This window comes from Zootoca vivipara, chromosome Z1 (genome assembly GCF_965207765.1).
Source record: "Zootoca vivipara chromosome Z1, rZooViv2.hap1.1, whole genome shotgun sequence".
NCBI lineage: Eukaryota > Metazoa > Chordata > Lepidosauria > Squamata > Lacertidae > Zootoca > Zootoca vivipara.
In genome coordinates, this window is record NC_142583.1 from 73,439,128 (window position 1) to 73,452,557 (window position 13,430).

General features: G+C 44.8%; 1 protein-coding gene across 14 annotated transcripts in view; it reads left to right on the plus strand.

The window, feature by feature from the left end:
• Nucleotides 1-13,430, plus strand: part of DYSF (dysferlin) — a 181,420-nt gene that overhangs the window by 34,362 nt on the left and 133,628 nt on the right. For all 14 annotated transcript variants that reach the window (XM_060278297.2, XM_060278292.2, XM_060278298.2 and 11 more), the window contains exons 5-12: nucleotides 5,989-6,103; nucleotides 6,292-6,479; nucleotides 7,271-7,399; nucleotides 8,777-8,839; nucleotides 10,489-10,539; nucleotides 11,329-11,359; nucleotides 11,705-11,820; nucleotides 13,097-13,223. In XM_060278297.2, coding sequence (XP_060134280.2) covers nucleotides 5,989-6,103; nucleotides 6,292-6,479; nucleotides 7,271-7,399; nucleotides 8,777-8,839; nucleotides 10,489-10,539; nucleotides 11,329-11,359; nucleotides 11,705-11,820; nucleotides 13,097-13,223 — 820 coding nt within the window. The remainder of the gene's footprint in view (nucleotides 1-5,988; nucleotides 6,104-6,291; nucleotides 6,480-7,270; nucleotides 7,400-8,776; nucleotides 8,840-10,488; nucleotides 10,540-11,328; nucleotides 11,360-11,704; nucleotides 11,821-13,096; nucleotides 13,224-13,430) is intronic.

The following is a 13,430-nucleotide window of genomic DNA, read 5'->3' on the forward strand; positions in this document are numbered from 1 at the left end:
TCCAAGGAAAGAGCCATGCAGGGATTGTCCTTATGCTGTTGCCCCACTGCTTTTCCCCACAGGAAAACGACTCTCTAGTGCTCAATCGGAGCAAACAGCAATCCGGGCTTTCTCCAGATTGATGTTTGCTCTGATTCAGAGCTGAAGAGCTGATTTTCCTTGGGAAAGGAGTGAGGCAAGGGGGAAACCTCTTGGATTCATGCTTTCTAGGTACAGGACAAGTGTGGATGAGCCTTTGGTCTACAGCAGGAGCATAAAAGGCTGCCTTATAATGAGCCAAACCACTGGCCTATCTAGCTCAGAATTGTCTACACTGACGGACAGTGCTTTTTAAGGGGAGGGTGGAGGAACACAGAATCATAGAGTTGGAAGGGACCCCCAAGAGTCATCTAATCTAACCCCGAGGATCACAGCTAAATAATTCCTGGCAGACGGCCACCCAAGCTCTCTTCAAAAGCCAACAATGAAGGAGGGTCCACGGCCAACATGAGCATAGGAGCAGAGAAAGAGCCCTCATATGGAGTCCAAATGTTGGTCCATCTAGCTCAGAAGTGCCTGCACTGACTGGCAGCAGCTCTCCAGGGTTTCAGGCAGGATCCTTTCGCAGTCTTACCTGGAGATGCCAGGGATTGAACCCGGGGGCTTTTGCTGAGCCACACCCCTTCCTCTATGAGGGGATTATTTAGGGAAGGAATTGAACACAAAACCGACGATATCGTGGTGCTGTTGTGCAAATTGATGGTGTGACCCCACGTGGGCACAATTCTGGTTGCCTCAGCTCAAAAGGGAGCCGGACCATCTTCAGAAAAGGGCAGCCGGAACAATCAAGGGGATGGAGTGACTCTTTGGAGGAGAGTGACAGGTGACAAGATAGAAGAGTAAAACATTTTGCATGGTGTGGAAGCAGAGAGGGCCTCTCCCCTGACTCTCTCAATGTTAGAACCCAACGGGGTCATCTAGTGAAAGCGAAATGTAGGGAGAGTCGGGACAGCCTAGAGGAAATCCTCCTTCAGACCCTGAGTAATTGGGGGGGGGGTGGTCTTTGCAGGGCCATCTTTAGCCTATGCACTGCCAGGCTGCAAAGATCCACCCAGTGCCCCCAAATTTAGTTTTTGCCCCCAAATTAACTTTTATTATGCTTATGTCGCTATTATCATTTGACAACTAGCGCTCAAGCCTGCATGGCTCCAAAATGAGGTTTTCTTTGTGTTTTTTGTTGTTGTTTAAAACCAGCTTTTCTAAAGCAGGCAAAGAACACTTTGGGAGTCCGTGTAAAGACTCCACGCATGCGCTTACGGTCGTAGGGAGGTGTCTGAAAGATGAGACGGGCGAGCATTGTGTTCATGCATGGGAGAGCCATCTCAGGCAGCCCTTCATTGTGGGAGCAACCTTTTTTTCTAGAGGAGCTGGGAGGGCCCTTGTGAGCGCACATATATAAGTTCTTCTTGGGAAGGTTCTGGAGCCTGCGCGCGCTCCTGTCGCTAGATAGGCGCTCTCTCTTTCTGTCTGTCTCTCCCTCTTTCCTGTCACTCCCCTTCCTCCCGGCTTTGGTGAGCGAGGCTTTCCGGAGCACTTTCCCTGCAGCAGCAATAGCAAGCAGGCGGCGTGAGATCAGTTGTGTCTAAGGTGCTGCTGCCGCAAAGCAGCTCAATACAATATACTTAGGTGGCTTCAGCGGCGGGTGCCTGGCGCCCCTCAGAATTTGGTGCCCAGGTGCCCCGCACCCCTTGCACCCCCAGGTAAAGACGGCCCTGGGTCTTTGCTCGGATCCTGCGTCAGGGCTTCCCAGATCTCCTGTATGAAAAGACCTTTGGCAATCAGGCTCCTGGACCTTAGAGCTTCACGGTTCGAGCCTGCTTCTCAGGGTCTTTGGCGAAGGAGCAATATCTCTGGCCGAGTGGCCAGAATCACGTTCCTTGGAAGCATCGCTGAGAGATTATTCCAGTCAAGCTTTTCTTCGGAAACCTTCAGGGTCAAAGAAGGCGACTCTGTCTCATTTCCTTGCTGGCCTGCCTATTCTGCTGCTGAATTGTTTGCACAGCTAGGAAATTATCCATCACTGGTGGGAAGCAGCCTGCAAGCGATACGGAGCCAAAGTACCAGGATTTGCGAATCTGCCTGCTCATACAATCTTGAATTGCTGGGTCTTGATATGAGTGGTTGCGGGCTGCCCCTTAGTGGCCGGCTGCTGAATCACATCTGATGGTAAAAATAAGTATTGGCATGGAGGTTAAGGAAACAACAAAACGGGCAAACAATTACAAATATTAGAAACGGGGGAGAAAATTGGATTAAAAGAGAAGACATACAAAAATGCTTTGTGAAATATTACAAGAAATTATATACAGGGAGGAAGGTAGAGGAGGCGAAAATAGAAGAATATTTAAAAAATTGTAAAGTACCACAAATAAGTGAAGAAGAAAAGAGAATCTTAAATAACCCAATAACAATACAAGAGATTCATGAAAACATAGGTAAACTCAAAATAGGAAAATCACCGGGACCTGATGGTCTTTCAAATTTACATTATAAAGTATTCAGATCAGAATTAGAAGGGATGTATCAAAAATTAGTAAATAAAATATTGGAGGATGGCGTCACCCCCAAAACCTGGCAAGAGGCGTTTATAACGTTAATACTTAAAGGAGATAAAAGTAATGATCAGGTGGAAAATTTTAGGCCCATCTCCCTACTGAATTCAGATTATAAAATTTTCGCCGGAATTTTAGCAAATCGCTTGAAAGGGATTCTTAGTAGAATTATAGGAGCAGATCAGCAGGGTTTCCTACCAAAAAGGAAGATGAGCAGAAATGTGAGAATTGTATTAGATCTTATAGAGTTTCTGGATTGGAACCCTGGGAAAAAAGTAGCGTTTATATTCCTGGACGCAGAGAAAGCTTTTGATCATGTAAATTGGAATTATATGAAAAAAATGATGGTGAAAGTAGGAATAGAGGGGAAATTCTTCCAAGGTATAAACGCAATATATAAAAGGCAAGTAGCGAAATTAATTATCAACGGGGAATTATCAGATGAATTCGAAGTGTCAAGGGGGACACGCCAGGGGTGTCCACTGTCTCCTCTCCTGTTTGTGCTAACAATAGAATGCCTGTTGAAAATAATAAAGGAGGATGAGAACATTAAAGGGATCAAAGTGAAAAACAATGTGTTTAAAATTAAAGCATTCGCTGATGATGTAGTAATAATGGTAGAAGATCCAAAGGATTCAATAAAAAATCTTGAATTGGCGCTACAAAAATATGGAGAGGTGGCAGGATTAAGGATAAATTGGAAAAAAACTAAAATATTGGTCAAAAATATAAGAGGACAAGATGAAGAGGAGATAAAAGCAATAACAGAGTGGGAAATCGTGAAGAAAGTAAAGTATCTAGGAATTGAAATAACAACAAATAATATTAATTTATTCGAAAATAATTATGCAAAAATTTGGAAATCCATTAAAAAAGATTTAGAAAGATGGGGAAATTTGAAATTATCATTCTCAGCCAAAATTGCGGCAATCAAAATGTCAGTCTTACCCAAAATGTTATTTCTTTTTCAAATGCTTCCTATTATAGATAAAAAAGAGGTTTTCGAGAATTGGAGAAGGGATTTAAGTAAATTTATATGGGAGGGGAAAAAAGCTAGGATTCAATTTAGGTTACTTACTGACATTGAGGAAAGAGGGGGGTGGGGAGTCCCAGACTTAAAGATCTATTATGCCGCGGCAGGCTTGTGCTGGGTCAAGGATTGGATAAAATTGGAAGATAAAGAAATTTTGGATTTGGAAGGGTTTAGAAATTTAGCAGGCTGGCACACATATTTATTAAATGAAAAGAGAGGAAACCCAAAAGAATTCTCAGATCACGTTTTCAAAAAAGCATTATTAAAGATCTGGATGGACTATAAACACCTGTTGGAACCGAAAACGCCTTGGTGGACATCACCTTTAGAGATGACGGCCGTATGTAGTAGAACTTATGATAAAAGATGGCTAACTTATCAAAAATTATTGATTAAGGAAAATGGGAAATTAATATTGAAACCGTATTATGAGATCAAGGATAAGTGTTCGAGCTGGCTGCAATACCATCAGATGCAGAGTCTTTTAAACAAGCACAGGGAAATTGGTTTTATAGATAACAAATCTAAATTACAGGAGATCTTGTTAGATAATGAAAGTAAACTATTAGCAAAATTATACAGCCACTTGTTAGAGTGGGAATTGAAAGACGAAGAAGTCAAATGTACAATGATAAGGTGGGCACAAGATTTAGGAAGACCGATATTCAGAAAGCAATGGGATAATTTGTGGAGGGAAGGCATGAAATTTACAGCTTGTTCAAATATAAAAGAGAACATGATGAAGATAATATACAGGTGGCATCTCACACCGGAAAAGATAGCAAAAATTTATAAAACTAATTCGAAAGAATGTTGGAAATGCAAAAAGAAATTAGGAAATTATTACCATTGCTGGTGGCTGTGTGATAAAATACATGAATTTTGGAACAATGTGTATGAAAAATTAAAAAAGATGCTTAAGTTTACATTTGAGAAAAAACCAGAGATAATGTTATTGAGTATGGTGCCAGATAATTTCCCTAACGATAGGAAAAATATATTATTATATGCATGTGCTGCAGCTCGCCTTCTTATAGCAAAGAACTGGAAAGGAGAGAAAGTACCAACAATTGGTGAATGGCAAGTAAAATTAGTGGAATTCATGAACTTAGCAAAGATGACAGCAGCAATTAGAGATATCCCGATACAGAAAAGTAAAGCAGAATGGAAATATGTTGAAGAGTATTTTAAAAAGGAGAAAATAAACACAAGTTTGGTGATATGCTTTGAGTAAAATACATATAGGATGAATAACAAATGGGTAATTAATGGAGGAAATGTTAATTTGGTAGATAATGCGGGGATAGAGATAAAGCAGGACAAAGTAGAACTGATAAAGGGAAGCAATGTTCAAACAATAGGAAATATGTTTCCCCCCCTTTTTTTTTTCTTTTTTAATCTGTATTATATTTCTATGTTTATGTAAGTGTTGTTTTTTATCTGGTATGTATATGTATATGTGTATGCACACATATTACATATGCATGGGAGTATATATATATGCTATACTCCTTTTTTTTTCTTCTTCTTTTTTTCCCCTTTTTTTCTTTTTTTCCTTTTTTTCTCTTCTACTTCTTTTTCTACCTCATTGATTTATGCTCTACGATTTTGTTATGTAACTTTGATATATAATTTATGATTTATGGTATATGTTTTATGATCTCGTTTGTAATTATAAAATACGAAATAAAGGTTAAAATTTAAAAAAAATAAAAAAATAAATAAAAGATGCGTGCCAAGATCTGCAGTTGGGTTGAGTCTTAGAATGCTTCCAGCTGGCTCGATTTTATATTTTCCACCCAAATGGGTGCAACATGAGATTGGTTTTGCATCTGGCAGAAGAGGCTACTTTGAAGGCCAAACTCAACAAGACATTACTTGCATGAAGGCAATTAAAAGTGACTGGCCTGGTTTGCAAATAACACCAAGCTGTGACTTATGAAACTAAGGTTTACTGGTTTGCAAGTAACACCACGGTTTACTAAGGCATGGTTTGCTTAATCACTGGAATCCTGCCCCACAGCTGAACAATTCACTACTCGAAACCATGGCTTGTTTTAACCCTGGCTTGGGGTTACCTGTGAACCCAGAACACTTCCTTGTCCGTAGGTTGTTTGACGACTCCCCTGAGCTCCAGGTGCTCAACAAGCAATAGAGCAAAGAGCAGCTGCGAAGCAAGCCAGACTTTGCAGAAGGAAGCAATGGTTTGTCTCAGTGTTCTATGTGAAGCAGGACATTGCTTTGCAGACCACAATTGCCCTCTTGCAAACCTGAGCCTCACCAGGATTCAGAGGGAGCACCCTGGTGTGCTGGGTCAAGGCTCAGAGCACCCCAATTCCATCAGGCATCTTCTTTACTCCTCAGGCGTGTCTCATCCTGCAAGCCTCCTATGTCCCGCCTCCTGGGGCTGCTCCTTTGTTTCCGCCTCCTGCCCCCCCAGAGCCAAATCCAACCCCCGTTGAGCTGGACACGGTGACAGGTTAGTACGAGACAATTTCCCTTGCGTCATGCTCTGGTTTTTGTTTATTTATTTATTTATTACATTGGTCAGCTATTCTGAATTATGCTTTTTACAGGGTGGTGGGAATGAGTCTGTGGTACCGAGGGGATGCCCAAAGGTTTGGGAGCTGCTGCTTTCCAAACAACCCTGTTCCCTGTTCCCTCCAGATACAGCTGGCGAGGAAGAGTCTGAGGACCCCCTTGGGACGGGCGATGAAGCTGATCCTTCCACGGGACCCTCGGCGTCGGATCAAGTCTCCCTGCCCAAGAAGCCCCCATCGCACGTGGTCCACGGGACCAAGAGGAGGAGAGGCGCCTCCCAAAAGCTCCTGTCCAACAAGCCACAAGACTTCCAGGTGATCAACCGCCCTCTCCCCAGATCGTCCCCCTCCCCCTGCACCTGAACTTGCAAACTCTGCCGTCCCTCCTCTTGGCCTGACTTCTGGCCCTGAGGCAGAAGAATGTTATGCAAGATGAGCCCAGATCAAAGGAGATCCTTCTTTGCACACGTTAGTTGGACTTACAGAATTTGTCTGCAAAGGCGGCCGGGCTGGCTGCTAGCTTGGATGGCTTGGAAAGGAGCCTGGAAAAGTTCGGGGAGGAGCCGAGGCTTTCAATGGCTGCTAACCACAAAGGCTACTTCTCCCTGCCTTGTCAGAAGCTGCAGATGTCCCTGGATGGCAGTTGCTGGGAACTGTAGGGGGTCAGAGTGTGTTCTGCTCGAATCCTGATTGCGGGTTTCCAGGGGGAACAGGTGCAAGGCACCTTGGCTCCCTCCACATTTGGGCCCCTTTGGTCTTGAGGTGGCCCATCATGCATTGCACATGTGTGACATTGTGTGTGCGATGCATGGTGCATGTCGCAAGCCCAGGGGCTGGCACCTCCAGAGCACTCGGTCCCCTCCACCGCGTGCACAACACGTGTGCACAATGTCACACGTGTTCAGTGTGCGCCGGGGGCAACCTGGCGTCTCCGAATGGAAATCTGGCTGGAGAACAGGACGCTGAACTAGATGGGCCCCTTTTGGCCTGACTCAGCTGACCCTGGGCTCTTTCGATGCTTCTCCTTTTGGGGAACTGACTCGGCTTTTGGAGTCCCTGAGGATGCCGATGGCAACCTGCTTCTTCTGCAACTTTGTGGCTTCCAGATCCGGGTGCGAGTCATCGAAGGCCGGCAGCTTCCTGGACTCAACATCAAGTCTGTGGTGAAGGTCACGGCTGCTGGGCAGACCAAGAGGACCAGGATCCGCAAAGGGAACTGCCCCGTCTTTGATGAGGTGAGGAGGTTGCGCTCGGGTGCTGCTTTGGGGGTTCCCTGGGGGGGCATCTGGGTGGCCACTGTGAGAACAGGAGGCTGGACTAGGTGGCTCCCCTTTGTCCGGCTAGCAATGCTCTTCTGCTGCTCCTTTGAGGAGGCCAAAGAGGAAAAGGAGAGGCTCGCTTAGTATTTCTGGGTGGGGACAAGTGCAGGAATCGCAGCAAAAGAATCCCCGATCTCTGCTTAAAATCCTCCAGCAAAGGAGAGTCCACCACCTTCAGAGGGAGTCCATTCTATCATCAAACAGCTTCGACTGTCAGAAAGTTCTTCCTGAGGTTGAATTGGATTCTCCTTTCTTGTAACTTGAAGCCCTGGGTTCGAGTCCCACCTCCCAAAGCAGGAGAAAGCAAGCTTGCTCCACCCTCCATTACTTTTTGAAATATGGCAACCCTAGTTAATTCCATCTTTGAACTGTGTGATTACTGACTGGCATGTTCCTAGCCAATGCAATTCCGGGCTGCATCAATAGGAGTATAGCATCTAGATCTAGGGAAGTAATAGTACCACTGTATTCTGCTCTGGTCAGACCTCACCTGGAGTACTGTGTCCAGTTCTGGGCACCACAGTTCAAGAAGGATACTGACAAGCTGGAACGTGTCCAGAGGAGGGCAACCAAAATGGTCAAAGGCCTGGAAACGAATCCTTATGAGGAACGGCTTAGGGAGCTGGGTATGTTTAGCCTGGAGAAGAGAAGGTTAAGGGGTGATCTGATAGCCATGTTCAAATATATGAAAGGATGTCATATGGAGGAGGGAGAAAGATTGTTTTCTGCTGCTCCAGAGAAGCGGACACAGAGCAATGGATTCAAACTTCAAGAAAGAAGATTCCACCTAAACATTAGGAAGAACTTCCTGACAGTAAGAGCTGTTTGGCAGTGGAATTTGCTGCCAAGGAGTGTGGTGGAGTCTCCTTCTTTGGAGGTCTTTAAGCAGAGGCTTGACAGGCATATGTCAAGAATGCTTTGATGGTGTTTCCAGCTTGGCAGGGGGTTGGACTGGATGGCCCTTGTGGTCTCTTCCAACTCTATCATTCTATGATTCTAGTTAATTCCAACTCTGAACTGTGTGATTACTGACTGGCATGTTCCTAGGACGCGCTTCTAAAGCTCAACCTTGAGCATCTTTCATAAATGTACATGGCCTTTAGATTTGGGGAGGAACAGGACAGAACAAGATAAAATTGTTTTTTGGGGGGGCTTGAGGAGTTGTCTTTCGGTGATCCTTTCAGGCAGGCTTCACTGTCGTCCATTGTGGTCTTGTATGCGATGTCTTATGTGTGCATGGATGCACCCATGGGTGATGGGTGCAGCACCCATGTTTCTTTCTGTTGCCCACAGACCTTTTTCTTCAATGTCTTTGAATCCCCGATGGAGCTGTTCGACGAGCCCGTATTCATCACAGTAAGTTGGGCTCAGGGAGCGCCCACTTTGGGGACTGTTTCTAGGGATGGGGAGAAATGAGATTCAGTTCACATAAAATAAATAATAAAGAATAAATATAATAATTTCAAGGCAAACCAAGCTACTCCACACTTTCCAAAGCAGCCTTTTGAGGTTTTGCAATTCTCTAGCCAAGTAAGAGGCAGAGACAGGACTAGGACAAACTGCGCGCATAGATGCACGTCTTGATGAAAATTACATACAAAAAAATGCATTATATTAGGGGAAATTGCTCTGTAAATAAACCCCTGGATATTGAAGGCAAAATATACCTGAAGGAGCGTCTCCACCCCCATCGTTCGGCCCGGACACTGAGGTCCAGCTCCGAGGGCCTTCTGGCGGTTCCCTCATTACGAGAAGCCAAGTTACAGGGAACCAGGCAGAGGGCCTTCTCAGTAGTGGCACCCACCCTGTGGAATGCCCTCCCACTAGAGGTCAAAGAGAACAATTACCAGACCTTTAGAAGGCATCTCAAGGCAGCCCTGTTTAGGGAAGCTTTTAATGTTTGATGGATTTCTGTATTTTAGAATTTCTGTTTCTTTGGAAGCCGCCCAGAGTGGCTGGGGGAACCCGGCCAGATGGGTGGGGTATAAATAATAAATTATTATTATTATTATTATTATTATTATTATTATTATTATTATTATTATTATTATAAATGGCACACAAGGCTGTGAACACAAGGAGAAATTTGTAGTAAAATGCCAAAGAGTTTTTATGAGGACTTTAAAAAAAAGAAAAGCAAATTGATGTGGGAAACTGAGTTTAAAATGGGAAAAAAGAGAAACTGAAATGGATCTATTCTCCCATTCCTAACACATCTTATTGGTTGTGTCACAAGTTCATTTGAGGTGATTTTGTTCAGGAGGAGTTTATTTTTATAAATATATTTATATACCACTATACTGTATCCTAAAAAAAAAATCAAAGCAGTTTACAGTATGCCTGATTACTCAGTATTGCTCTTGGAGAAAAACCTCTTGGATGGCTCTCCTGTTAGATACCACCAACTATGTCGTCTAAAGAATATTTGAGGATCCACTGAATATTTACCACTAAAATTTGCAGAGGAGAAATTTTTCAGGATGGCTTCATTCTGTTTGATGCAGGTGCTGAGTGTGAGCACTGCATGTTGGGTTCTGTAGTCTTGCAATATTCTTCACTTAACGGATGGTTGAGTCGCTGCCTTGTCTTCATTTCCTGAGCTCCTGATTTCCAGGCTCAGGCTTTTAATCAGCGGGAGGGATCCCCTGGGCTTAGGACTGTGCCTTGCATGTTGGGATTTGTAGTCCCTTTGTGTCCTGAGATGCCCTTGGAGTCGCCATGCTGAGCTTGGTGTCACAGCCCAGGTAGAGGCACCACTCCGAACTCTGCACCAGACGCTTTGCCTGGTGCAGGATTGCAGGCCATGCCTGCAGCCCACCAAAATGCCTCCGGGAAGAGCGGAGGAGGCAGGTGGTGGCCTCTGGTCAGCCAGGAGGCTCCATTTATGGCCCAGAGAAGTTTGCAGATCCATGTCCCCTTCAAGATGCAAACTAACAGAAGGTTCTTCCTGCGTAACAAGCTCTTCGGAGAGTCTTGCTTTGACATTCCTCCCTCCTCCTCTCCAGGTCATCGATTCTTGCTCTCTCCGGACGGATTCTGTCCTTGGAGAATTCCGGGTAAGGTCCGCCTTCCATTTCACTTCTGTGGGTTTAGGAAACCGGTCCTTCTTTGCATTCCTTCTATATGATGCCTGGCTGAGGACACAAATGCTGGCCCTTATCTGCCTGCTTGGCCCCTGGCCTCTTCCTTGGGGGGACTTTTTCCTTGGGGGGACCTATTTTCCAGGGATGCCCCTGATTTAGATAAGCCGTTCCGGTTTCTGATTTGATCCCTGAATGTCGCACTTTTCCTTAGGACGTACCTAGTTTCACTGAATTTTTTTGCGGGGGGTATGGAATACGACATCCTTATTTTCATTGGGTAAATCTTGGGATGCCCCTATTTTCATGGGAGAAATGTTGGAGGGGATGGAGTTATCCGGCCCCTGAGCCACCTGAAGACAATCCTGTAGAGGGAAGTTTTTTTAAATGTTTGAATATGTTTTTATATATGTTGGAAGCTGCCCAGAGTGGATTGGGGCAACCCAGTCAGGTGGGAGGGGTATAAAGAATAAAATTACCATGGTCCCTGTTTTCATTGGAGAAATGTTGGAGGATATGGGAGACACACTAGCTGTGCTTCGCCCCCACGGCCCCTTCCTACAGATACTGGGCGGAAAAGTGGGTTGGGGGGGTCTTTCAGTGAGGTGGTGGCCACACACACTGGCCAGACTGGGGGAAAAGCAAAGGGATTCCTCTTGCCCCAATTCAGGATTTCCAGTGGGTTGCAGGGGGTTGGGCTAGGTGACCCTTGATTGTCCCTCCCGACTCCCCAACGCTATGATTCTCTGTGCTTGTGCTTTGCAGGTGGATGTTGGGACAATTTATGCCGAACCCAGTGAGTGGAATTTGCTTCTCGAGTGCCCCTCGACTTTGTTTTAGCAAGGAATTGGTTTGTTTAGCATAGATGAATGAGTTTAGCGGGGAGGGAATGTGCTCTGCTGTTTCCGAGATGTCTAATCTATTTTATTCAGAGAACTCAGTGATTTTCTTTATTAAACTAGGGGTGGAAGGAGAAGAAAGTTTGGGAAGGGGGAAGCGTGGAGCAGTGTCCCCATAGCTCAATTGTTCCCAAGTTCTTAAGGGCTTTATATATGAATTTGCTGAACTTGGCCCAGAATCAAATCAGCAGCAGCATCTCCTGGGTGCCAATTCGATATTCACACTTCTCTTCCCGCTGCAGGACACGCCTTCCTCCGAAAGTGGCTCCTCCTTTCCGATCCGGAGGATTTTTCGGCAGGGGCTAAAGGCTACCTGAAGGTCAGCTTGTACGTCCTGGGCCCTGGCGACGAAGCGCCTGTGAGTATTTCTTTCAATTTAAGAAAACTGGCACAAGAAGGAGGTTTGGCTGTGATGCCTTCTCATCTCCAGAAGGGGTGGAGATTTATTGGGGGGAACCTTACATGCTGGGCCCCCAAACCCTTTGGGGAGAAACTCCATCATTGCAGGTTCCATGCCTTTTCTTTTCTTTTAAATGGAGTTTTTATTTATTTTCATGGTACAGAAGGTAAATGTTGAGAAAACAATTATTACAACAGTAAACAACAAATAACTTGTACCGGCTGATGAAATTGCAGACTTTTATCATGCCGTGTGTTAAAGTTTCATTTGATTCCTCTAAGAGATCCTGCCACATTTTCCCAGGAGTGCTGGGTGGAATCCTGCCGCAGCCTGAACATCTATGTATTCAATAAACCTTTGCCATATATTATAAAAGGAATATATAGTATATTGCTGCCATCACCTGGCATGTTAGTTTCTCAGTCAATGCTTTTGACCACACTCTGTTGTATCAAGAATCAATGTTCAGCCCAGAATCCACACACTGTCCTTTTTATCATCTGCATTCCAAAGAAAACATTGTTTTAATGATTATTCCAGTTTAATGGCCTTTTAATGGCCATCCTGCATGCGATTTTAGTTCTTTATACAGTGGTACTTCTACTTACGAATTTAATGCGTTCCGAACACACATTTGTAAGTCGAAAAAATTTGTAAGTCGAATCCCATAGGAATGCATTGGGAGAAAAAATTCGTAAGTAGAAGCAACCCTATCTAAAAATTTGTAAGTAGAAAAAATCCTATCTAAAACGCATCCAAGATTGCGGACGGAGCTCCATTCGTAAGTAGAAACATTCGTAAGTAGAAGTACAACTGTATTTCACGTACCTGCATCGTTTAAACGTGTTGAAAGCCACCTTGGGCCCCAGCCTGGGGAAAAGGCAACAGATAAATAACCATTAGTCCCAACTAAATTAGACCAGGGTGGAATCTCAACACATATAAAAAACACTTTAATGTTTTGAAAAACAGATTGGATTTGCCCTGAGCTCACTATCGCCATCTGGTGTCACATTTGGGCAATGCACTTAAAACACACTTGAAACGTTTTATTTGCCTCGGTAGAGCTGAGTCCTGGAATTCTCATAATGCTGCTTGGAATCCAGGTGCACCAGAACCTAAAGTTCAACAGCTGCAGTTCCCTTTGCTGGAAAGGGCTTGCAGGCTCCAAGAGGGAATTCCTCCTTCTCTTTTTTTTTAATCCACTCCCCCCCCCCCACCGCTTGTTACACAGGTGGAGAGGAAGGAAACGGCCGAAGAGAAGGAGGACATCGAAGGAAACGTCCTCAGGGCGACAGGGGTCTCTCTGAGAGGGGCCCATTTCTCCCTCAAAGTGTACCGAGCGGAGGACCTGCCCCAGAGTGAGTGGGGCTGGGGGGCTGGGCCTGGGGACGCAGATGGAGAAAGAGCGCTGGGGGGGGGGAGGAGCAAAGGGGAGATCCAGCCACAGTGGTACCAAGGGAAGCTGCAGGTTGTTGCTTTTATTTTGATTATATATTTTGTGGTTTTGCATTCTGATTTTATTCTGTGAACCACCTTGAGACCTGTGGGTATAGAGTGGTATATAA